We start from the raw sequence: 25,000 nt of genomic DNA, 5'->3' as shown, positions 1-25,000 counted from the left end.
GGATTAAGCTCCTTCTGCTACAACAAAAGTGATATACTTTATCACCTTAATACAATAAATACATAGCCTAATACATTAATGCAATAGAAGAGGAGAAGAGAAAGTCTGTATCAGTCCTGGTTACCAAGGTTAGCGTGTCCTTGGCACAACGAGAAAAGAGTAAAGGACACGGCAACACACTTGGACACAACAAGGAATTAAATTTACTTCATTAGGTATATTTGCATTAGTATACACACACACACACACACACACACACACACACACACACACACACACACACACACACACACACACACACACACACACACACACATTCCACACACACAGGAAATGTATACTAAGTTGCTTTCCACCACTGAGTGCTGCAACAGCAGGGCACGCCAGCAGTCATACATACTGTATACAGGCCTATAGGCGTAGTGACGACACACAGCATTATCTTTATGTGTATATATATATACACATAAAGATAATGCTGTGTGTCGTCAGGACGACAGGGCGACAGCCTGACGGGCTTAACGTAGTTTGTTCAACAGTCTGATGGCACACTGAACTGAAAGACAGGACAGTGACACAGAAACAGAATGTTGACCAACCCGGCCTGTTTGATTAGCTATAGCTATTCTACACAGTCTGTTAGTTGGCAGCTGTACAGACTTTCACAAGATAAGGTCAGTGCTCTGTTTATACCAAATATGAACGATTTGGTTGTAGCTATGCAATAAAATCATAAAACACAATGCACAGCACACTCATAAAAACATCATCATTTTTTATAGTAGGCAGAGTGCATAAATTCACCAAGGAAGCAACTACCTGTGCCAATATTTGATGGATTTGAAACTCAGTACCGGTATTATGGCTTTCTCTTCCTCACCTCCATCAACAAGTGCCATGAATGTGCCTTTTAACACAAGACTTAATCCTAATTAGTTCCAGAGGAGCTGTGCTGTGGCGGTATTGGCCAGCTCTCTGTGACCCAACTGCATGTGGTCCCTTTCCCATAAACAGGCTCAGGACTGCCAGAAGCACTGGAACAACAATCAAATAATAATAATGATATGAAAAAGAAGCATTTACACATCTTGATATATTGCATGTGTGCCTTAAACACGATAGTTTCATGATGTGTATTTTTCAACATATAATAATAATTCTGCCTCATCCGGTTCCAGTAACACAGAAATCTAAACCACATAAGTCTTTGACTGACAGGTTGGGAAATAACCCACATTGCCAGCAAAGACTCACCCTACAATTAACACAATCACAGAGCATGCATTAGCATCACAATCTCACATGCAATAAGAACACAACAAAGCTGCAGCAGTCCTGAAACAGCCCCTCAGTTCTTGACATTACACACTCGTTGCCAGGCAACCAGAGACACTTGTGGCCAGGAGAGGAGTATCCTTTAATTAGCAGGCCATGCACCAACCAGACCGCTACGTTACGGCTAATCTATCTTTAATTTACACACGATGCAGACTCGCAGAGTGACTTTCAAGTCCAACAGTGGGAAAAGTTTTAGTACTGAGTTCAGCAACTTTGCAATCAACCAATAGTACATGGTGCAAGCATCAGAGCCACAGTGGACAGTCAATTCCAGTGTTATGATAAGGAACAGTATCACTACAGACATTTCATTTGTTTGTTTGTGCGTGCGTGCGTGCATGCATGCATGCATGCATGCGTGCGTGCGTGAGTGGGGGTGTGGGTGTGGGTGTGGGTGTGTCTGGGTGTGTGTGTGTGTGTGTGTGCTTGCGTGAGCTGACAGATAGAGAGATCTGCTGTCATACTTGATGATGACTACAAGGTTAGCTGAGTTGAGCGGCGTTATGCAGACAGTCCAACAACTTTAGCATGTGTCCTGTCAACTTTTGAGCAAGGCACTGAAGCCGTCTCGGCTCATCCGTGAGTCTCTCTGGATAAAAGCACCAGTCCAGACAGTCACAGATATCATGTGTTTGACTTCTACCTGAGGGTTTAGTTAACCCGTTTAGACCTGAGAACTGATTCTACAAATGTCTTCTATAAATCCTGAAAAACCTCATGTTTCTATGTGGGTGGTGCTCAACCTTTTTCATGTCAAGGACCCCCAGAATTATCTCATCTGTATTTGGCTGTGGACCCCCATCTGAAAATATGATGCTCCAGGGACCCCCCAGAAGCTAATATTTGAGTTAAAAACGATCACTGTGAAAGAATATATATTCAAATATTTGCGCCACATTTTCACGATTAAAAAAAAGGGCGAGGTCACAGCACGTGCTATTTTTCAATAGCTAAAGTATAACATGATGCTTGAAACACCAAAAGGGGTTCCCGTCCTGAATGGGTCAACTTGGCTGACAGACCAGCCGATGATACTGTGTTGTTTAAAATTATGATTGTGCAAATGTGTGTGTGCAACATACGTAGTGATTACGTGTGATACTGTGTATATACAGTATCGGTATGTGTGTGGATTTGCCTCTGAGGGTGTGTGCCTGTGAATGTCTATTAAATATTAACTGGATCTGCTGAAAGAGCAGCAAAAATATGACACAATGCATTGAGTTTACATATTTGAGGTTTATTGGTTTTTTGGTATAAATATGGTATTACTTACTGAGAATTGTGGAAAAACATGCTCATTGTCTATATGTTAACTGACAGGGGTTCTCAACGTTTTTGGCTGGGGACAGACAGATGCACGTGACCTCGCCCTTTGGGGTACAAGGTCAGGGTGTCGTACTTGCCTGGTAACTAGTAACAAGTTCTTAAATCATTTAGTGGAGTAAAAGTACAATATTTGTCTCTGAGTCTATAGTGGCCGTGGAGTATAGTAAAAGTATTGGACATTGGAATTACTCAAGTAAATTACAAATACCTCAAAAGAGAGAAAGAGAGAGAGAGAGAGAGAGAGAGAGAGAGAGAGAGAGAGAGAGAGAGAGAGAGAGAGAGAGAGAGAGAGAGAGAGAGAGAGAGAGAGAGAGAGAGAGACACCCCTAAACATTACAGCGCCAGTGAAATGGGAGGGGCTTAACACTGAGCTGAGCCTCTCTCTCTCAGTCAGTCTCATCTCAGATGTGTTTCAGACCACAGAGAGGAGAGGTTTGACACACCACGGTCCTTCCACCACACACACCTGTTGAAGAACAACAGCAGGGACCAATATCAAAGTTCGTATTCGGAAGGTATTCGTTCCGGCTTTTTCCCCTCTGAGATTCACTAGAAAAACTTCTAGACTTTTGGAGTTTTTCGCCGTGGGCAGCAGAACAGGCAGCAATATGACGGACACCCTGTTACCAAACAGTGTCAAAGACCGAGGCGGAGAGAAGTACTTCAAAAAGGTGAGTCGGAGGAGCTCATAGTTTATTATGTATAATATACATTCAATGAAATGTAATATCCTCCATGCTGGAAATAATAAGTACTGGGAAGTGTGTGTGTGACGTGTATTCCTCAAATACAGAAGAAAAGTTGGTTAAATATGTTTCAGTTTAACTTTTTTACCTGTAGCCGTGCATGAGAGCAATACAAAAGCGTTTCCTGCAGTAGTAATAGGCCTACTAAACGGCTCTTTACTTTATTCACATGCATATACTTTACTGTACATGCGACCGTGCGTAAACTTGAACACAGTAGTAGATCTATTCATAAATAGCCTACTTGTTGAACATTTCATTTTCGTGAATACTGTGTGTGTGCGTGTGTGTGTGTGTGTGTTGTGAGAGATGACGTACTACGTCTCTGATAGCGACATATCAGTGATATTAACGTTGAAAGTATTTAATATCCATCCCTTCATTCACTGTTGGGCTATCCTCAAACGTGTCTTCGATGCCTTATCAGCGTGTTTTGATATTAGCGTGTGAAAGAACCGATTCTCTCTTTACTTTGGGAAACCTGTTCTTCCACTTTCTTTAAGTTGTTATGGTGATCAGCTGCCAAAAAACTTTTTAGTTTTTTCAAAGAGTTTTTCTTTTTGCCAGTTGATTTTATATAGCCTACATAGTAACGACTAATCAATTTGTTGCAAATATCATAAAGCTTTTTGCAAATATTCATATTATGATATTAACTGACTTTACAAAAATATATATAGTTGTATGATTCAATTACGACATTTGAACACAATGCCATGTTCTCCTGTAATGTGTAATTTAAAAGAAATATCTGTTCTTTTTTTAAATGCTTTATAAAGATACTCCATGTGTGACAGTGTAATTGGATTAACCGCAAAGGAAAGGAATCCAGTCACTCCAAAGGCATTGAGTTACTATTGCCAACATTAGGAATAGGATGCCTTTGTCTGACTCTTGCCCAGCCCTGGCCTGCACTGCTTCTGACTATGGCACTACAATGCTACATTTGAACGTAGCCATTGATTCTTGTCTGTATTTTTTAATGCTGTATGTATTCTTTGTAACTTTTTTCTGTCTGACTGCTGATGCTGTTCTTTTGGACAGTTTTACTGTCTGCAGCATGACCAGCTGGTTAGACAGTTAGGTAATGCTCTAGTAGCCTAGTCTACACACACAGAGCATATACATTTATGTTCTTAGAGGCTCAGAGGATGAGATGCAATAAGTTGAGCTTGAATGGTAGACTTGTCTTGGGCTGCTTCTCAATTCAATTTCAATTCAATTCAGATGAGCTTTATTGGTATGAGAAAACATACGTTTACATTGCCAAAGCAAAAGTGGAACAAAACAATCAAGATTCTCTCTCGCTCTCTCACTCACACTCACACTCACACACACACTCTCTCTCACACACACACACACACACACACACACACACACACGCACACACACGGTGAGAGAGTATACTACTTATGTGTCATTTCAACGACAGGGAAAGAGGAAATCATTAAGGAGAAAGAGAAGGCAGGGCTGTCGGTACCAGATGCCGGTGTGTGTGTGTGTGTGTGTGCGGTGGTCGGGGGGTCGTGTCAGGCCATTAATAGGGCCCCGCAAAATATCCCAAAAGGGGCGTAAACATTTGTCCCTTCCAGCCCGCATCCTTGTTGTGGGGCTATTACACTACTTTAATGATGCAGATTTGCTCGGTTTACTTGGGCCATAACAGAAGGAAAGATTTTATTGTCTGGACTTTCTATCAAACAATCAAGTTTCAAGCATGTGCATTGTGCACTGACGGCGCACAGAACCATGGATGCATAACAGCCAAGCCAGGTCATTTAATTAAGCCACATACGCATTTATATAATCAATGAGGTTTCTATTTTAATTGAGTGTCTAGCTGGCCATGTCATGATTTTATTTATATTTATATATCACTTTTAGTATAATAGATCAGAGAGCTATGACGAGTCTTTGCTGGAAACGTTATAGCATCATGTCATTCAGTATCAGTGGACATTGGACAAGTGTATCAGATAAGCTATTTAGAGAATGTTGTCCTACTACTGGTACTAAACATGACATTGTATGTACTGTATGTCTGACATTGGTAACACACTTATCTGTTGACTGCTCAATCTTTGGGTGTTGTGGAAGTTAGCCAATTAACCCCCCAGGGCCCCCACAGTCTCACACCCCCCCCCCCCCCTCCTCAATCTCCTCTCCTCAATCTTTGGGTGGATGCATGTGTGCGTTTTTGAGTTGGTTTGTAATATGCATTTCCACTTGCGTGGAACAGGCTCGACTTGACAGACTCGACTAGCTTTGTTTTCCCACTAGCAGATAGTAGGCCTACCCCTCTGACTGAGTGGTCACTCCAACCCTCTGTGTAGGAGAGTGCTAAAGTTTAGCTATGAAAAGTGTTCCCTGGGACAAGAAAGGTTGGGAAACACTGTGCTAAACAATGCTTTAGTCCAGTGTTGATTTTGGCAGCAAATTTAGTTTTTAGTTTTAGTCATTAGTCTCTTGAATAGTTTTCACTTAGTTTTAGTCACATTTTAGTCACCTGAAATGTTTTAGTGTTAGTTTAGTTTTAGTCGACTAAATGTCATAAGATTTTAGTAGACAACATTTACAGGTGATTTAGTCGACTAAAATGTATTTTGGTGGGCCTTTATGGTGTAATGACTGATTTTACACTTCAGCATGCAACCGAGTGTAAAATGTCTTATACTGGATCTCTTGTCCACTAGTCCCTTCCTAACATTTTAGTCTAGTTTTTACTTGTTGACGATATTGTCAGTATATTTAGTCTCAGTTTTAGTCATCATAGCTTAGTTTTCATTTAGTTTCCATTTAGTTTTCGTCAGTGAAAAAAGGTAGTCAACGGACATTTTTCATCTTAGTTTTAGTCGACGAAATCAACACTGTAGGAGAGTGCTAAACAATGCTTTAGTCAAAGCTCTGACCAATCATTAGTTGATAGGGTTTTCATGTCACCTTTTTGGAACCAAGAAGATCAGTGACATTCCTATATTTCTCTAACGCACAAACAGAACATTAATAGCAGAAATCTTCAGATGACTCAAAACTTTAATGGTTAACCGGGTGGTTGAGGTTCATGATGCCAGTCGTTTCCACAGAGAAGCTTGGGTTTGTTCAGTGGAAAGTTTGTCTCGGTTCACCTTCCTTTAGGAGAAGACAGGGTTAATTTATGTTGCTTTTATTTGTTTTATGGAATATGACGCCTATAGGCATATTCATTATGCAAATTGTGCGGTGCAGTGGTCAATTTGCGTATTCCCCTCATGGCTCAGCCTGGACTATAAGAGAGAGACCAAACCACTTCTATAAAAGTGGCCTTGACAGCTCTACTGGTGACTTGAAGTTGATTTCCTGTCGAATGTACTGCTGGTGTGAATGCAGGCAGATCATATTGATGTCATTTTCGTTGACGTAACAAAGAAAAAACATTCTTGAGCTGTGATCAATTCAAGCCAAAAAGAGTTCATGTTTGACTTGGCAGACTTTGGTATCTGGATGCCATTATTGTTTGGTTTTATTGACTGTCTGTAAGTAACCATGCATCTGTTGAATGCTATGGGTGTTCTCTAAAACAAATGCTCTTTCATCATAGCCACAACCTCCTGCTTCACATTCTCACCTGGGATCAAAAAGTCAAAGTCATACGATTTGTCACACGTGTTACCGCAGTGAAATTTGTTCTCCGCATTTGACCCATCTCTTGGGAGCGGTGAGCCGCAGCCAGATTAGTAGATTTGACTCCCCAATCCAACCCTTTGATGCCGAGTGTCAAGCAGGGAGGCATTGGGTCCCATTTTTACAGTCTTTGGTATGACCCGGCTGGGTATCGAACCCCAACCTCCCAGTTTCAGGACGGACACTCTAACCACAAGGCCACTGAGCTGGTTAGTTAGTTGATCTGCCTTGTAATACCACAGTCTTGCACGTGTCTTGCTCAAGGGCTCACACTGACAGTAGTACCTCTGTGAAGAAGAGACGGATGCGATGGAGGTTGGTTTTCCCAGCTGATCTAGGGAAGTAATCTAATGATTGTACCGTCACCGTGTGTGTGTGTGTGTGTGTGTGTGTGTGTGTGTGTGTGTGTGTGTAGTTGTGTACTGTCAATACTGTGTTCATTCACGGTTTGTGTGGGACTGCAGCAGAGCACTGTGCTGTCTGTGTGTGTGTGTGTGTGTGTGTGTGTGTTGTAGATGAGTCTGGAGTTTAAATGGTCTCTGTTTTGTTAGGCCAAGCCCACCCCCCCCAGCCCCAGGACAGGTTTACCATTCTGAACCCTGTCTGGATCCATGCTTTTGTCTCCATTTCCTGTCTGTATAAACACTGCAGCTACATATGCCAGACACACAGATCTACAGAGAGCCAACGAGAGAGTGAGGCCAAAGTTCAGCACCTCCATCACACCGTTTCCTATCTCTCTCACACACACACACACACACACACACACACACACACACACACACACACACACACACACACACACACACACACTCTTTCTCTAATATTCATTTTGTCCATGGATGAAAAGATGGTCAGTATCCACCCTATTCTTTCTTCCTGTCTTCTCGCCATCTCTCCCTCTAGTATTCTTTTTAAGCCACAGGGTCAATGAGTACGATGCTCTCATGATTTTCTAAATGTTAAACAGATTTGTGATCTGGAAACTGTTTTGTCAATTTTTAAGCCAAATGGAACCAAGGACCTTTCCCCCCTTCCTCTCTCTCCCTGTCTCACTGCCAGTGAAAAAAATTGCAGCGGTTTGGCGTGGTTAAAGCTGCAGTACGGGAATAACGATTAACATTTAATTCTTAAACAATACGTATGGTAGTTAATATAAAATATAACTAGCATCTGCAGTGGCTGGAGGTGGTCTCCCTCCCCACTATTGGCCCTGCCTGAAGCTCATAAGGCGAATATCTCCGATGGCCAAGGGAGGATTCCCTCTTTGATGAGTGTTAGATATTTGGGTTCCCACACCGGAGACCCAGGTTCGAATCCCAGGTGTTACAGTTGCAATTAGCTCTCTTTGTTGAGAGGACATAAAAGGACATACAACAACTTATGGATTGAGGCTTTAAGCAGAGTCTGTGAATAATTAACTTTACTTAGAGGGGCTGTGCTGTCCTGTAACTGAGTCACACATTTGATTCTCGCTACAGTCATCCTTCCTGTCATTTCTTGAGCCACCGCCCACCTGCTCCCTCAGTAGAAATAATGTCCATCGTTTAAGTAAGGGTGCCAAATGCCAAAACGTTTAAATGTTAACTGTCTCACATGAGCTTTGCAGTACAAGTCTGACCAAAGTCCAAAGTGATATCACAATTCTATGAACAAATTTATGAACCAATGAATCAAATGCCAATAAACCTCTAAACCTCCCGCCTCCTTAATTCAGCATATTTGGGAATTTGGTTTTATCCTAATAAAACATCCCTCTAGTGAAGTCGTAAAACAAATTGTGTGGCCTTGAATCCAGCGAGATTCATCTCTTTATCCTCGTCTCTTTCTCTCTCTGTTTCTCTCACTTTACTTCTCTGCATTGTGCTGTAAGCCTGCACAACATATTTCAAATAAAGAAAATGTCCAGAAAGCACATTTGAAATTACGTTTGAGCCCTGGAAGTATATTTTCCACACATTATACTTACAGTAGATACATTTTGCCCCTGTCAAAAAAAATCTATTTCTTAGTTTATTTCTGAAATGTATGGCCCATAATCCCATATTTATTTTTGGTATGGGGTAAAAGCCAGCGTCCTGGTGTCCAGATGAAGCAGGGATCGGCCCCCTTGACAACCCCCCCTTCCCAAACGGGTCTCTGCCAGCCCCTGGCTCACTACCACACGGAAAAACCACAGCAGGAAAACAGCCGAATCGGCATGTTTCTCTTCTTCTCGTGCTCCAGCCGTTGGTCTCAGGGAGCCCATTGACGTAGTAGAAATCAGCCCCAAAGCCTGTCCTTCACCCAAACCAAACCACACAGACAAATGAACAGCATGTGCTCTGGACTACTGACAACCTCTCTCTCTCTCCCTCTTTTTCTCTCTCTCTCTGCTGCTATAGTAACACAGAGGCAAGAGGTCACCAACAAACTGTCTGTCTCATTTCTTTCTTTGGGTTTTAAATGGGAGCAGTCCTCTTCACCTTGCTTGAGTATTTCTTTGTATAGACACTAGTCTGGGAGAATTGAGAGGGAGACATAAACTAGCAGAGCAAAGAAACTAGGAATGCTAAGCTAGCTGCCTGGCAGACAGACAGGAGGAAAGCTCAGAGGACTGGCAGGCAGACGGTAGGATAGCTGCAAGGGAGACACGGTAGAAAAGCTGAGAGGAAAACGGAGAGTACAGGTAAGCTGAGAGGAAGACAGACCATAGGGAAGCTGAAAGGTAGACAGAGAAGGAAAGCTATAAGAGGGGGACACTAGTGTAGGGGAGACGTGGTGAAAATAGACCCTGGAGGTATTTCCTCACAGTCCTACCCTTAGCCAAATACACAGTGGGTCTGAATATGCAGTTCCTGAGTCACCACAACATCAGTGGGCGCAATCTCTCTATTGCTTTTGTTCACTTAAAAATACTGTCTTTTTGATAGAGCAGGGAGTGGCGAGTGGGTATTGTGCTGCCATAACTGGCCTGTGGTTGGAGCAGGGTGAGGTTAGCCTCTATCTGGCTTACTGCCATTCCCTAATCGCCAGTTATGTAACTGACCGACCCCATGAATCATTGCCGTGGCCCGTTCATATTCTTTACGAGGTGTTGTTGGCTATGCTAGAAGTAACGGACATCCTGGACAGAGGGGAGGCCCTGTTTCGTTCAGGAGACTAGAGTGGCTGACAAGCTTTTGTCTTCATTTATTAACAAAAACTTTCTTACGTCCTTCTTACTGTACAAGTGGAAATCTTGTAGGTCCATATTATTTCTTCAGGAAAATAAGTGATGTTTTTTTTTTTTGGGCTTATTATTGGTACTTTACTGTATTACTGTATCTAGGGGAAGGAGGGAAGGCGACTGGGTTTGGACATATTTGAAGTGTTGTGAGCCCCGGGCCAGCATTGTGTTTCTTCCTGGTGGTGATGGTGATGATGAGGTGATGACTGTACTGCCTTTGTGCATGCTCTGCTCTAATGAAGCCTGGTCAAACACTGGACTGGTTCAGCATGACTAGTTCCTTCTAGTCCAATGGGTAGAGCAGGACACTGCTTGGATATGGGCCCGATGCCAGGCCTTCCGTGCCCACGACGTAATGTTATGGTGGTTGAGGATGAAAACATGTACGTAGCATCGGAAAAGAGCACAATAAAAAAGATATATGTTTAATTTGCAGAGCAAGTCTGCCTTCTTCAGTGTGGCTTGAGGATACTAACTAGAAAAAGTGCTCCTCAGATCACAGGTCTCCGGCTGGGTCAGGTATAGGTCATTGTGGGCCAGCAATGTTTGGAATTCGCCGAATCGCCAATCGGGGTAGAATAGAATATGAAAAAATTGGACAGATCCGTCTTGGATTACTTACACCCAGGGAGTTTGTGTGCACAGTTTCTCTGCCAATCAAGCCAATGGTGCTGGAGATTAGCTGACAGGAGAGAGACATGAGGACACTGACAGGAGAGGGAGATGAGAACACTGACAGGAGAGAGACATGAGAACACTGACAGGAGAGAGACATGAGGACACTGACAGGAGAGAGACATGAGGACACTGACAGGAGAGAGACATGAGGACACTGACAGGAGAGAGACATGAGGACACTGACAGGAGAGAGACATGAGGACACTGACAGGAGAGAGACATGAGGACACTGACAGGAGAGAGACATGAGGACACTGACAGGAGAGAGACATGAGGACACTGACAGGAGAGAGACATGAGGACACTGACAGGAGAGAGACATGAGGACACTGACAGGAGAGAGACATGAGGACACTGACAGGAGAGAGACATGAGGACACTGACAGGAGAGAGACATGAGGACACTGACAGGAGAGAGACATGAGGACACTGACAGGAGAGAGACATAAGGACACTGACAGGAGAGAGACTTGAGAACACTGACAGGAGAGAGACATGAGGACACTGACAGGAGAGAGACATGAGGACACTGACAGGAGAGAGACATGAGGACACTGACAGGAGAGAGACATGAGAACACTGACAGGAGAGAGACATGAGGACACTGACAGGAGAGAGACATGAGGACACTGACAGGAGAGAGACATGAGGACACTGACAGGAAAGAGACATGAGGACACTGACAGGAGAGACATGAGGACACTGACAGGAGAGAGACATGAGGACACTGACAGGAGAGAGACATGAGGACACTGACAGGAGAGAGACATGAGGACACTGACAGGAGAGGGAGATGAGAACACTGACAGGAGACGGACATGAGGACACTGACAGGAGAGAGACATGAGGACACTGACAGGAGAGAGACATGAGGACACTGACAGGAGAGGGAGATGAGAACACTGACAGGAGACGGACATGAGGACACTGACAGGAGAGAGACATGAGGACACTGACAGGAGAGAGACATGAGGACACTGACAGGAGAGAGACATGAGGACACTGACAGGAGAGGGAGATGAGGACAGTGCATAAGAGGGTCAGCTAAAATGACTTAACATGTGTGTTAGATCAGTCGGACAGTAAACTGTTTCATGTCGGGTCATGTGCCTTAACAGGGTTGTTAGAGCTGAGAGACAACTCCAAGATTTATTTATTTAAACACACACACACACACACACACACACACACACACACAGTCACACAGTCACACAGTCACACACACACACACACACACACACACACACACACAATGTGTTTCAAGCATGCAGAAATGCAGTGCAAATAAACTTGAATTTCCTTCCCAAGAAGCGGAACGGAAATTGTGTTCTGTGTGTGCGTGCGTGTGCGCTCGTATCTGTATGACTATACATGTGTTGACACAGGGAGGCAGGGCTACTGTTTTTGTGATAACACAAGGACATGCAATGGGTTGATAGAGGGAGAGGCAGATGTAGGTAGAATAGATCCATGGATAGCCACTAGTCTGAGGATAGGACTGCTCATCTCCTCCTATTACAGAGGAGAATGAACACGAAACACTACTGTTCAACTTGATCTTTCTATTATTACATGACTACCAGGTCTAAAAGAGTGTGTAGATAATATATCTTGTACAAGCTTCCTTTGATTGTAGTTACATTACTAACCACAAGAATCCTAGCATCCCTATTCTGGGGTAGGGCGAGAACAATAGGATATTCTGTGAACATGGCAAAATCTAGATTTGATGTAGAGGAAAATACTAATTTGGTCTCACCATAGAGCTGTCAAATGTCAAAGTATATAGGGTTTAAGTTTACAAATAAAGGAGTAGAACTCTGCATTACTGTATGTATAAATTACACATACTGAGGTCACTGTTGTGCCTGTTGAAATGCCCTTGAGCATAGTGTTTGGATAAAGTAGACCTTTTAAGCAGTTACCATTACTTATAAGAGTGTGCATCCTAGCTGTGCTCAAGCAAGGTCACAGAGTGACAGAAAGATTTCTATATAGTGTCTGAAAAATTCTCCAGGACAGACAAACCTCTGGCCTGCGCTTCAAGGGGCGCCCCGACCAACGGACTGATATGATCGAATTTGATTTGTGATGTAACGGGTCGTATTTGCTTTCATCTATGTCTTTGCTGTTCGTATGCATATCACATGCCCATTCAATTTGGGATAAGTATCCCAGGCAATCATTAAAATATGCCAGATCTTATGATTCCATGACTTATGTTTACAGACTGTTTATTGGATCTGATAACTCTCGCACGATAACGACGCATCAATAGGCACTTATTCCACATGCCCTTGAGCATAGGCAATTATTCCACATTTTCATGAGAACTTATTAACTGAACTTATTAACTGTGAGCTTATTATTTATCAGTTACTGACTGATGTAGTGTGCTATGCCCTTTGTACAAGAACACCTCCTGATCAGTCTGCAACCCTCATACGAGGTGTTTTCGTCCAAATACATTTTGTCCTATAAATGACTTTCCTATACGTCTTCCGACCTCTTATTCTCGTTATGCAAATCGTTGCTGTCGGAAGGAAACCACCTAAATTAAAGTTTTATGTTTTTGCATGAATCAGTGCTATTGGACACCTTTTACGTCTGTGTGTTAGTTAAAAAGAACAATTGAACCAATGAAAAGTGGCAATGCACGCTTCGGACAAAACCTCCTAACTCTCTGCTTAAACGGCTAACTCCACCACCTCTATCATGCCAGTAATTGACAATAAAGTCACCAATACAAATATAAGGGTTTCTTCATTTCCTGAAAAAAAAAAAAATCATATTTCCTGGATAATGAACATTTTGGAGTTCGGTGGTTTCTTCCTGACAGCAGAGAAATAATGCTTATATTAATGTCACCATGTTTCATATGCACGGCTGTCTGTATTTATGCTGACAACCCCCACCCATCCCACTTCCACTTGCTCCTGCGGTCACTTCTCGCCCTCAAGGCGTCTTACTGGTTCTTATTAGGTCCTGTGTGTCTCGTGGTGTGTCTGTGCAGGGCTGTAGTCCTACTGGTTCTTATTAGATGTCCTGTGTGTCTCGTGGTGTGTCCGTGCAGGGCTGTAGTCCTACTGGTTCTTATTAGATGTCCTGTGTGTCTCGTGGTGTGTCCGTGCAGGGCTGTAGTCCTACTGGTTCTTATTAAATGTCCTGTGTGTCTCGTGGTGTGTCCGTGCAGGGCTGTAGTCCTACTGGTTCTTATTAGATGTCCTGTGTGTCTCGTGGTGTGTCCGTGCAGGGCTGTAGTCCTACTGGTTCTTATTAGATGTCCTGTGTGTCTCGTGGTGTGTCCGTGCAGGGCTGTAATCCGCTGGCGCAGACGGGTCGCAGTAAGCTACAGAACAAGAGAGCCAGCCTCAACCAGCAGATCATCAAGCAGATGAGGATGAGAGCGGGAGCTGAGAACCTCCTCAAGTAAGTCCAAACCCATTTTAGACCTGAGGCCCATTCTAAAAAAAATAGTCTTCTAAATCCTGACTGTTTTATGGAAAACCCTATGTTTCTATGTCAGTGGTGCTCCACCTTTTTCATGTCAAGGACCCTCGTCTGAAAATGTGTTGTTCCAGGGACCCCCCCAGAAGCAAGGATTTGAGTTAAAAACGTTCGCTCTGAAATAATATATATTCAAAGATTTGCACCACATTTTCAAGATTTTTCAAAAATTTCAATTCTATCAACAAATAAAACCTAGACTAAAATGTTAGGAAGGCAGTGAAGGCACTAGTGGACAAGAGAATCAGTGTAAGTCATTAGTTGCATGCTGAAAAAGTGAAAAAAGTGAAGAAAGAAACTCCATCAAGGCCCGCCAAAATACAGTTTGTTCGACTAAATGAATTGTAGATTTAGTTGACTAAACTCTTGTGATATTTAGTCGACTAAAACTAGACTGACACTAAAACATTCCGGGTGACTAAAATGTGACTAAAACTAAGTGAAAACTATTCAAGAGTCTATGACTAAAAACAAAATTTGCTGCCAAAAACAACACTGCTACTTTAATTGGTGCAGGGTTTAAGTGTTAAATAAAAAGTACAAAGAAAGGAGTAGAAATCTGCATTATGTATAAATGACACATACTGAGCTGAGGTCACTGTTGTGCCTGTCGGTCTCAAGTGGATGAATTGCGCTGTGTAATCTGTGCCCTCTACACACAAGATCATTACATGAGAACAAGATCAGAACAAACATGCAATCCTTTAATATGGACCTTTTCTTCTACACTCGGTGCTCACTCACTCATTGCTAATATAATACATCCTGTTGATGTCACATCATGTCTGTCTTAATCTTAAATTGTGAGACTTGTTTATTAATGTCAGTTTCACGGCTGCTGCTTCGTTAATTAATCTGTCTGCTGTCTCGTTTTGCTGAACATTATGATCTATCAAACGTCTGGCCTCCACACAAAGTACTGAAAATCGTGTAGTTATTGCAGAAGACCTGACATCACTCAGTTTTTGGAACACAGTTCTTATCACATTATGGCACGATATTAAACATGGGAATTCAGAATTGGGAAACAAAACCAGCCAACATCATGTGAATCCATAGTTACCATACCATAAGGATCATATACTGTAAATTCAGTACTTTCCTTGTAATGTGGTAGAATTTGAAACGGTCTAATCATTAGACCTGGCACTGATAGAATAGTGCACTACTGTAACAACCAGCCTTCCCCGGGGATCAGAGTCGACGAGGAACACTTAATTAGCAGAATAGCAAACTAGCAGTAGTAACAGTAGCAGCACTGAGTACTTTTACATGACAACGGTTTAATAATTTAAACTAACGCGGGCATGGCGGAGACTCCTATCAAATGTATTTTGCATGACGATACGACGAGTCATTCTAGAATGTGAGTATACTGTAAACCCCAGGCCTTTTATGCTCATGATACACAAACAATGCCTTTTATGTTCAGTTCACAAAGAGTACTACTGTACTGATAAGATAAAGGTTTATTACACACAGTGGGAAACTAACTGGGTCGTTAGTATGCAGATTACAGAAGTGGTTCAAAACACAGTCACAATATATTATAGACAATAGACCAGTTAAGGACTTTTAAGACCTTTTTTTTAAGATCTTTACTGCATCAAAAGTAAACAACAAACTATACTATAAAAACTGGTCAATCATTGGCCAAATAGTCGAATAATTTAGGAAAGAGGGGGTGAAAAAAGATGAAGCTTGCAAGGCTTTGTGAGCTTGATCTGCTATTTTCACAATATTTATCTTATCTGTGGAACAGAGTCAAACCAAAATGGAATGTCTCAACTCCTACACTCTGCTTATCAGGGTGGGACGTCCCGGGGGGTGGGGGTGGGGGGGTACACGTCTCATGTTCTCCCATCAAAATTGCATTTGCAACATTTTGATTTTAATGCATGAACCGGCTTGGAGACACAAATGCGTGTGCTCAGAATCACATGCACAAGTACACATTGTTATAGTTTCATGACACCATGGCCTCAGGCAGCTATTAAAGCTACATGTAGTGTCCTTCTCATCACCCATCCCTCCCTCCATTCATAGACCGTAGACGGCTGTGCCTCACCATTCACATACTGTACGTCACTTTAGTTCAGCTTCTGTCATCTGTCAGAGATCATGGGATGTCTCATCAGGAAGGACTCGCTGAGCACAAAACAACACGGAAGATAAGATCTGAGCGGCGCGGGAAACGGCATTCTTCACGCGCACACACGCGCACGCACACACAACCTGACATACACACGTTATGTGTGTGCACGCATGCGATTGTGCAGTGTGAACATTAAGACACCATTTTGTGCGTTTGAGGTGATGATGACAGACACTAATTGCTCCTTTGTGATGATGATGACATTATTCTCCTTGTGACGATGACGCCATGCTTAGGCCTGTCACGATCATTACATAACCCTCCTGCAGTTATTTTAGATAATTGCGAGCTCATTGCCCACGCAGCCCATGGTCTGCTGTCCTGCTATGTGCCCTTGAGCAACGATAATACTGATGAGCAGTGGCCTTGTGGTTAGAGTGTCCGCCCTGAAACTGGGAGGTCGGGGGTTCGATCCCCGGCCGGGTCACACCAAATGCTGTAAAAATGGGACCCAATGCACGCTGCGGCTCACCGCTCCAAGAGATGGGTCGAATGCGCTAACGTGCGTGACTAATCGTACGACTTTGACTTTGACATAATGCATGACCTTCAACTTTCAGTGCTTTCCATTAGTGGTGTGAGTGGCTGCACCCACCAGAGACGAGCTGCCATTGCAGTGTTTTGTTACTGTTTAAAAAGCAGGCCAGCTCAGGCCTGGTGACTATTTCCTTCTCCCTCTGTAGAGTGGCCGGTCTGCTCTACTGTACCTCAAGTAGTCTTAGGGGAGGAATGCGTTAAACCACCAGTTGAATGTCTTCAGTATAATTCATACCAATATAATACCTCGGTCCTCTATCAGTGAAATGTGTTTACTAACGGTGGACGGTTCGCACGCGAGCGCCGTGCTGTGCAGGCTTGTGATAAACACACCACACCTCCAGGCCTCTCTGCCTGCTACCATGCTCCCATGGTTACTGTGTTATTAGTTGTCATGCCAGCAGAAGCATCAAGTCCTTGGCACGTGTGTGTGCGCATGTGTGCCCACTTAATAGAGGCAGGGGGAGGTGTGTGGGGATGGGAGGGTGGGAGGAAGGGGGGGGCTATTCTTGCCAGTGAGCTGCAGGCTTCCAGGAGTGGGGGGAGGGGGAGGGGAGGGGGGGTTGAACCCATGCCTTGAAAGACACTGGAACCAGAGTAATCTAGTAAGAGAGTGGCGACACTAGCGTTGACTCCCATTGTAGCAATGGAATGCGGAAGTGCTCATTCTATCTCAATGGAATAGTTCCAATGTTTGGAACTGTAGCCCATAGGCACCCGCTTTGCGGCGAGATCAAAGCGTGTCGCCACTCTCCTGCTCTACACTCTGGCTGGAACGTAACCGTTGGGACTATTGGTCAGTATTTGTCATTTTCACCACCAGCTGCTCTGTATTGTGTTATACTTAGTCATACAGCGGTGTTGCACGGTGAGATTAGTCTATCTATGAAATTGCTCTGACTGACATTTTTGCCTTTAATGGACTTGCCCAATATAAGGACTGCAGTCAGTCGGCAGGTTGAAAGTGGTTCATGTCCTAGTAGGAGACCATGATGACTTCCTCTTGTGGTCCCTGAGGCAGTCTGGCCTCTGTCTGTAAGGGGGGGAAGTGGCCTGCTATGAGCCATGGGTCAACTTTAATCAGCCCCTGTCTGCCCCTGGCCTGTCTGCTTCTCCTCCTCTCTTACTTTTTACCTACTCTTTTTATTTATTTTTTTTGCCAGGTGCTACCTCTAGTAGCGACCGTTGTGTTCTCTAGGCTGCCTCTAAGCCAATATAGGAGCTTATCCATAAAACCCATAGTCTGAACGGCATGAAACCCATGCTCTGAACGCCGCGACATGAAGCCGTGAGCTGAGGCTGCAGCACACACACTGATTATACATGTTCATAAAGGAGAGCTTGCTGCACCTGGCAGTTATATGACTGAATTATTCTTGTTGTTACAGTTTTTGTCCAGTTTGTGTATATTTTGTGATTCTCAAAAACACATTCCTCTAATAAAAACTAATCTGAATAGACAATTGAACGCTAGTTTGAACACTAGATTTTAACAAAGTGGATTTCAAGCCAACCGTTTCGAAATGTGGCTTGAGGTGGGCTGTGAACTAGGTCATGATTTTGTGTTTTTGGGTCACTTGTGGACTGTCATTTTAACGATGTGTTTTATGGTTATGCGTGAGCTGACAGCTTAATGTACAGCAGACGAAGGTAGAAGACGGTATGGGGAGATGAGGTTACATTTAAACCTGCATTTAAACGGTTTCGTTTCAACATGCACTACACAGGGAAATGCACTCTGATGCATTAATCCTGTGAAAGAGTTATCTGATAGTCTAATAAACAGCCTAACAGGCTGTACACATAAGTCATGGAATCATCGCTCCGGCATATTTTAATTATTGCCCGGGATACTTATCCCAAATTGAATGGTCATGTGATATGCATATGAACAGCAAAGACATAGCTGAAAGCAAATACGACCTGTTACATCACGAATCAGATTCGATCATATCAGTCCGCAGATCGGGGCGCCCCTCGAAGCGCAGGCCAGAGGTTTGTCTGTCCTGGAGAATTCTGACGTTTCTCTACTTTTTCAGACACTATATAGGAATCTTTCTGTCACTCTGTGACCTTGCTTGAGCACAGCTAGGGTGCACACTCTTATGAGTAATGGTGACTGCTTAAAAGGTCTACTTTATCTCAACAACTCACACACTCGTTAACACCTGTGCATGCGCGCACAGTCAAACAAGGAAATGCTGAGAAACTGGAAAGGATCCATGCACTTCCTGTTCGTTCATACAGTGGCCCATTCTTTTGCTCCCGGTCCGATTCCGAGCATCTGATTTTGAGACATACCGACTTTTCCCGATCCGATCTCTCGGAGAAATGTGAGAAATGCGTCAGTCTAGTCAAGTAGAGAACACCATTTGCATGGCTTTGGCTATCATTCAGAGATAGATATATAGGCCTACTACCGGACATTATCATATCATGATAGTGGGGGTTGCATTACTTTGTTTTCATCATGGGTCTATTACTTTGTTGCATGATCTTTGAGATCAAGTGGTTGCCACTGCCGGAACTAGTGCTCCGATCCGATCGGGACATCCCCAGTTATTATAAAGCATAAAAGATGTTTATGTCAGTGTCATTCAAGAGGAGGTTTAGTCAGACTGTAAAGAGAGCAGTACAGTCGGTATGTGGGGGAACTGGCTGGGCAGCTACAAGTGGAACAACTTCCACAACGCCTGGACACATGCCTTTAGAGTGACAGACCCAGTCTCACTGCAACACTGTCACACACACACACACGCGCGCCCTCCTTCTGTCTCCGCCGGTTCAACTTTAGTTACACATTTATCCGTGGTTGTATATTCTATGTTGGTACATCAAAAGTTACGACGGTTCAACTAGTTACTGTACAAACATGCAATGAGGTGTGAATGAAGAAGGAGAGAAGGAAATCTGTCTGTCGTCAGTGTGTGTGCCTCTCTGACTACATGGCTCCTCCAGAGAGAGAGAGAGGGAGAGTTCGCTTCTCTCTTCTCTTCACCTGAAAAATGTCTGTTTTCTATTATGGCTATCTGAGGAGCTCAACCAGCAGTCATCATTCAGACTCCTACATTCCTGTGTCGACCCTCTCTCTCGCGCACTCACTCACTCACTAACTCTCTCACACACACACACACACACGCGCGCGCACACCGTGCACTCCTTGGGTGAAGGCAAGAGCAGATGGAGTGTGTCTGTATATCTCTTCCAGCCCGTATGTCTTTCAGACCACAATCCATGTGTTTGAGGAACACCGGCAGGTGTATTTTTATATCCTTTTAAAGGCGAACCACAACACATATACCCTTTCTTCTTAAAGGTATAATAATCATGCTTCAGATGGGGTAGACATTGTTTATGTGTGACTGTCAGTCCGATAGTGTAAATCTTTTAGAAAATAATTTGCCAGTAGCGGGAGGCAGCTTGATGTACAAGTACACCCCCTGGACATGTATATCACAGGGACTTTCCCTGATCAAGTCCTTGATGCTGAGTCAAGCAGGGAGGCATTGGGTCCCCGGCCGGGGATCAAACCCTGACCTCCCTGTCCCAGGGCGGACACTCTAACCAGTAACCACAAGGCCACTGAGCTGGTTACTCCTTCATATGATGAGACTTGATCACAGAAAAAGCACACGTGCATGCACACGCACGCACAAATGTCTCCTGCTGCCAACAGATAGTATAATGGGCTCCATTGTGATGTGATTGTTTGTGTTACGACAATACGACATGTCACATGTTGCCAGTGAGGAGGGTGAGGGAGTGAAACCTATAACAAATATATGTATTTACCATATTGGTGCTTTGGTGATGTCGAGGAATTGTTGGGGCAAATGAAGACGCAGACTTAGGTGGTGATTTAATACATGGTATTATAGAAGTGCATTCATTTGACCATATAAACCTGTACATAGTTGGCCGGATTCCCAAGGGCTCTAAACTTGACTCCCTCCTGTTTTCGTTCAACACTAAAGAACTTGGCTGAAAATGGATGATCTACAAACTCACAATGCCTCAAGTTGCGACACATTTGTGAGCTTGCAGATCAGCCATCTTCGCGAAATGTTAGCCCCAGATTGAACATGGATGCTAGGGTTTTAAGCACAGGTGGTGACGTAGTTCTCTGTCTAACGGCAGCGATGGGAAAATCTATATTTACATGGATAAGAGAGAGGCTCGCGCCACGGAGCCAAGCTGTAGCCATAACAATAAATACAATAAATGTCAGGCCAGCATACAGAAGCGTCTTGGACTCCTACGGCATTTCACAAGAAGGGCAAAATAACATATTCGTGTCAATAAGGACAAAATGTGAACACGTTGAACTACCGGTACTTAATATAATTCTGCCATAATTTCCCACGCTTTCTGGCAATAGTCAAGCACATTAAATACTACTGATTAAAATAAAAAATGCACAATTTATGGAGATGGACAAAGGGACAGACGGCGTGCCATGGAAGTGGTCATGTGCTTTTAGCTGGTAGTGCGAGTCTGTGCGGCGGTGACACAATGTGTTGATAGGTGGTGTGTTTGCAGTGAGATATAGACAATAAGATCAGGTGACAGATTGGGTGTTGTGTGTGTGTGTGTGGGAAGGAACCACCCATTACTTATAGCACACACACAAAAGCATGCCTGCGCGCACACACACACACCTTTTGAATGTTCTTATCTCTGCTTTGCAGGGCAACAACATTGTCATTACGGTTAACAGTTTCATGTCAGGTCATGTGCCTTAACAGGGTTGTTAGAGCTGGGAGACAACTCCAATATTTATTTATTTAAACACACACACACACACACACACACACACACACACACACCTTTGAGAATGCTTATCGCCTTTGCAAGGCAACAACATTGTCTTTAGGGCACACACACACAGTATTTGAGCCTGTCCACCTGCTATCCTCTGTATGCTTATTGAGTATCTTCTTTTCCAACATGTCTAGTTCGTGGTGTCGTCTCCCAATCAATCTCTCTCTCCGTAAAGTTTACATGTCAGTGTTCCGTGTTTTGTCACGACAGATGTTAACGTCTTTTTCCCCGTCTCCCTGCAGGGCGACGCACAACAACAAGGTCCGTGAGATGGTGGGCCTGGAGCTGAGCTACGTCAACTCCAACCTGCAGCTCCTGATGGAGCAGCTGGAGGGACTCAACAGCTCTGTGGAGGTGTACCAGAACGCACAGTAAGAACCATAAGAACCATAACACTCTGGCCCCTTTTCCACCAAAAGAACTTCGGTTCAGAACCAGTGCCATTCCGAACCTGGGTGCTTTTTGAGAACTGGTTGCGAACCGGCTGCATTTCCACCAGATTGAACCCCGGTTCATTTGGTGGCGCTATTATACCTAAACACAAAATGTTGAAAAGGAGAAGGATCTGTCATGCCCGCAGACGCCCCGAGGGCGTTGCACAACACAAACCGATGTAAACGGTATCCACGAGGTTGTGATGTCAGGGTTACAAGTTATTATAACGCCCCGCAAGTCTCAGCTGGATTCTGGATCGCGATGCATCCGTATACGTTTGGATCGTTTCATGTTTGCATTGGCAATTAATGTAGGCAATTAATATAAACGTATTTTTGTTCAAAGATGGTTGATCGCATCGAATATCTGTTGCGTGTGTTACACACACACACACACACACACACACACACACACACACATGCTACACAAAGGAAATTGATACATCAGGAATATGCACACATACTAGAGGACACGCATGTGCACAAATATGCCCAGATACATTACACATGCATACACATTCATGGATACTCAGGCAGGCATGGCGGGGCAGAGGCCTTTGAGTCTGTATGTGTGATTAGAGTGACAGACAACGTGATGATGAAGTAGAGAGGTATGTTAGTTGAGAACTGGAATGTCCGGTTTTCAAACAATACTTTGCGCGTGAAGAAACCGACAGGGGTGAATCATTCTCTAATATCTCTATATAATGTAAAATAAACAATAGCAGTCTTCATCTCACCTTTCAGGTGTTGTTTATGTGAGTGTGTGATGTATAGCCTCTGTCACATGTGGTAGTTGGTTGCAATTGACCGTCACATGTGGTCCTGTAGGTTCAATTGAGTTACAGTATGTAAATATTTGCCTTTTTATAAGGTGTACAGTAAATATGTTAAGGGTAAGACGAGTAGTGCCCATACCCTAGGTGGGGTTTGCGAAAGGGCCTTTCTGTGTGGAGTTTGTGTGCTCTCCCCGTGTCCCCTAGGGTAGGTAGGTACCCTCACAAAACACATGCAGTAATCCTGGTCTCTACTGCCTTCCCCTGGTCTTCCGGGGCACCTGAGTGGTATAGAACTGGTTGGAATAACGTGTTCCTCCCACACGCTATGTCCTACTGGAGAAACTCCCCCTGGCAGGTGATAAGAAGCTCCTTAATTCCTCATGCAGTGAAGTGAGCATGGGCTCTCCCCAAGTCCAATAAATAAGTGAAATGTAATTGTAACTTGGGATCTTTATAGACAACCTTCTCTTTACGAGGTTGCTGACGTAGGAACAAGAGACTGATGATAATGTGGCCTAAGCTCTTTCCACAGGTGGCTCCTCTCACTGGAGAGCACTTAAACTGCACACACACACACACACACACACACACACACACACCCCCCCCCCCCCCCCCGCTGAACACAAGTAAATAGCCCATAGACGCATACACTACACTGAAACAAAACAAAACTGCACAAATTGCTTGTATACCTAGTATACATTTAGGACCGTGAGGGTACCCATACACCCAGAGATGCACAGAGACAGACACACACGCGTTAGAAGAAACACACACTTGAGACCATGTTATCCATGACAACATGTGGCAACAACACTGGAGGGGCGGGCTGGGTGGGCTGGTTGCTATGGAAGCTCACATAGAGGCTCATTCTGTGAAATAACCCAACAAGCCTCACCTTTGTAGTCTTTCATCTGACACTCTTCTCCAGAGAGACTAGAGGGCCTTTCAAACGTGAAGCGATTTAACCTGCCTATAGTTCATTTCCTCGTTGCGTGCACACGCCCGCGACTCGGGCGTGTGGGTTCTGTTTCTTTATGCTTGCATTGTTGCGCCCCCTCTTGAGCAGACCTGTAGCAGACCTCTCGTTGATCCAGGCAACAACAACGTGTGCGTTCCTCGCTTCCCGTTTGAAAGGCCCTTAAATGCTGCGTTCACACGGGCAGACGCAAAGATCACAGCATTATTTGCGGCGTTGTCGCTTTTGGAGCAGCTACATGATGCATCATTGCGTCTTTGCATCATCACATCGCTGGCTTCCATTGACAATGAATGGTAGACTGCGTCTTTGCGTCGGCCCGCGTGAACGCAACATGACGGTCCATGAGCAGGTTGGGGTTCCTTAATTTGGAGCCTTACGGTCTGTGAGCAGGTTGGGGTTCCTTCATTTGGAGCCTTACGGTCTGTGAGCAGGTTGGGGTTCCTTCATTTGGAGCCTTACGGTCTGTGAGCAGGTTGGGGTTCCTTCATTTGGAGCCTTACGGTCTGTGAGCAGGTTGGGGTTCCTTCATTTGGAGCCTTACGGTCTGTGAGCAGGTTGGGGTTCCTTCATTTGGAGCCTTACGGTCTGTGAGCAGGTTGGGGTTCCTTCATTTGGAGCCTTACGGTCTGTGAGCAGGTTGGGGTTCCTTCATTTGGAGCCTTACGGTCTGTGAGCAGGTTGGGGTTCCTTCATTTGAAGCCTTACGGTCTGTGAGCAGGTTGGGGTTCCTTCATTTGGAGCCTTACGGTCTGTGAGCAGGTTGGGGTTCCTTCATTTGAAGCCTTACGGTCTGTGAGCAGGTTGCGGTTCCTTCATTTGGAGCCTT

At 44.1% G+C, this 25,000-nt stretch overlaps 2 protein-coding genes across 3 annotated transcripts in view; one reads left to right on the top strand and one right to left on the bottom strand.

The window, feature by feature from the left end:
* The window catches only part of slc7a10a (solute carrier family 7 member 10a), a 114,851-nt gene that overhangs the window by 49,193 nt on the left and 40,658 nt on the right, over window positions 1–25,000 (bottom strand). The window lies entirely within an intron of this gene.
* The window catches only part of rhpn2 (rhophilin, Rho GTPase binding protein 2), a 48,794-nt gene continuing 26,880 nt past the window's right edge, over window positions 3,087–25,000 (top strand). For both annotated transcript variants that reach the window (XM_080768560.1, XM_080768559.1), the window contains exons 1-3: window positions 3,087–3,338; window positions 14,273–14,388; window positions 22,222–22,350. In XM_080768560.1, coding sequence (XP_080624686.1) covers window positions 3,276–3,338; window positions 14,273–14,388; window positions 22,222–22,350 — 308 coding nt within the window. In that variant the 5' untranslated portion in view covers window positions 3,087–3,275. The remainder of the gene's footprint in view (window positions 3,339–14,272; window positions 14,389–22,221; window positions 22,351–25,000) is intronic.

Source organism: Protomyctophum bolini (genome assembly GCF_963924005.1).
Source record: "Protomyctophum bolini genome assembly, chromosome: 1".
In the NCBI taxonomy this organism is placed as follows: Eukaryota; Metazoa; Chordata; class Actinopteri; order Myctophiformes; family Myctophidae; genus Protomyctophum; species Protomyctophum bolini.
The sequence above is the reverse complement of the archived record's forward strand: the minus strand, read 5'-3'. Positions and strand labels throughout refer to the sequence as shown.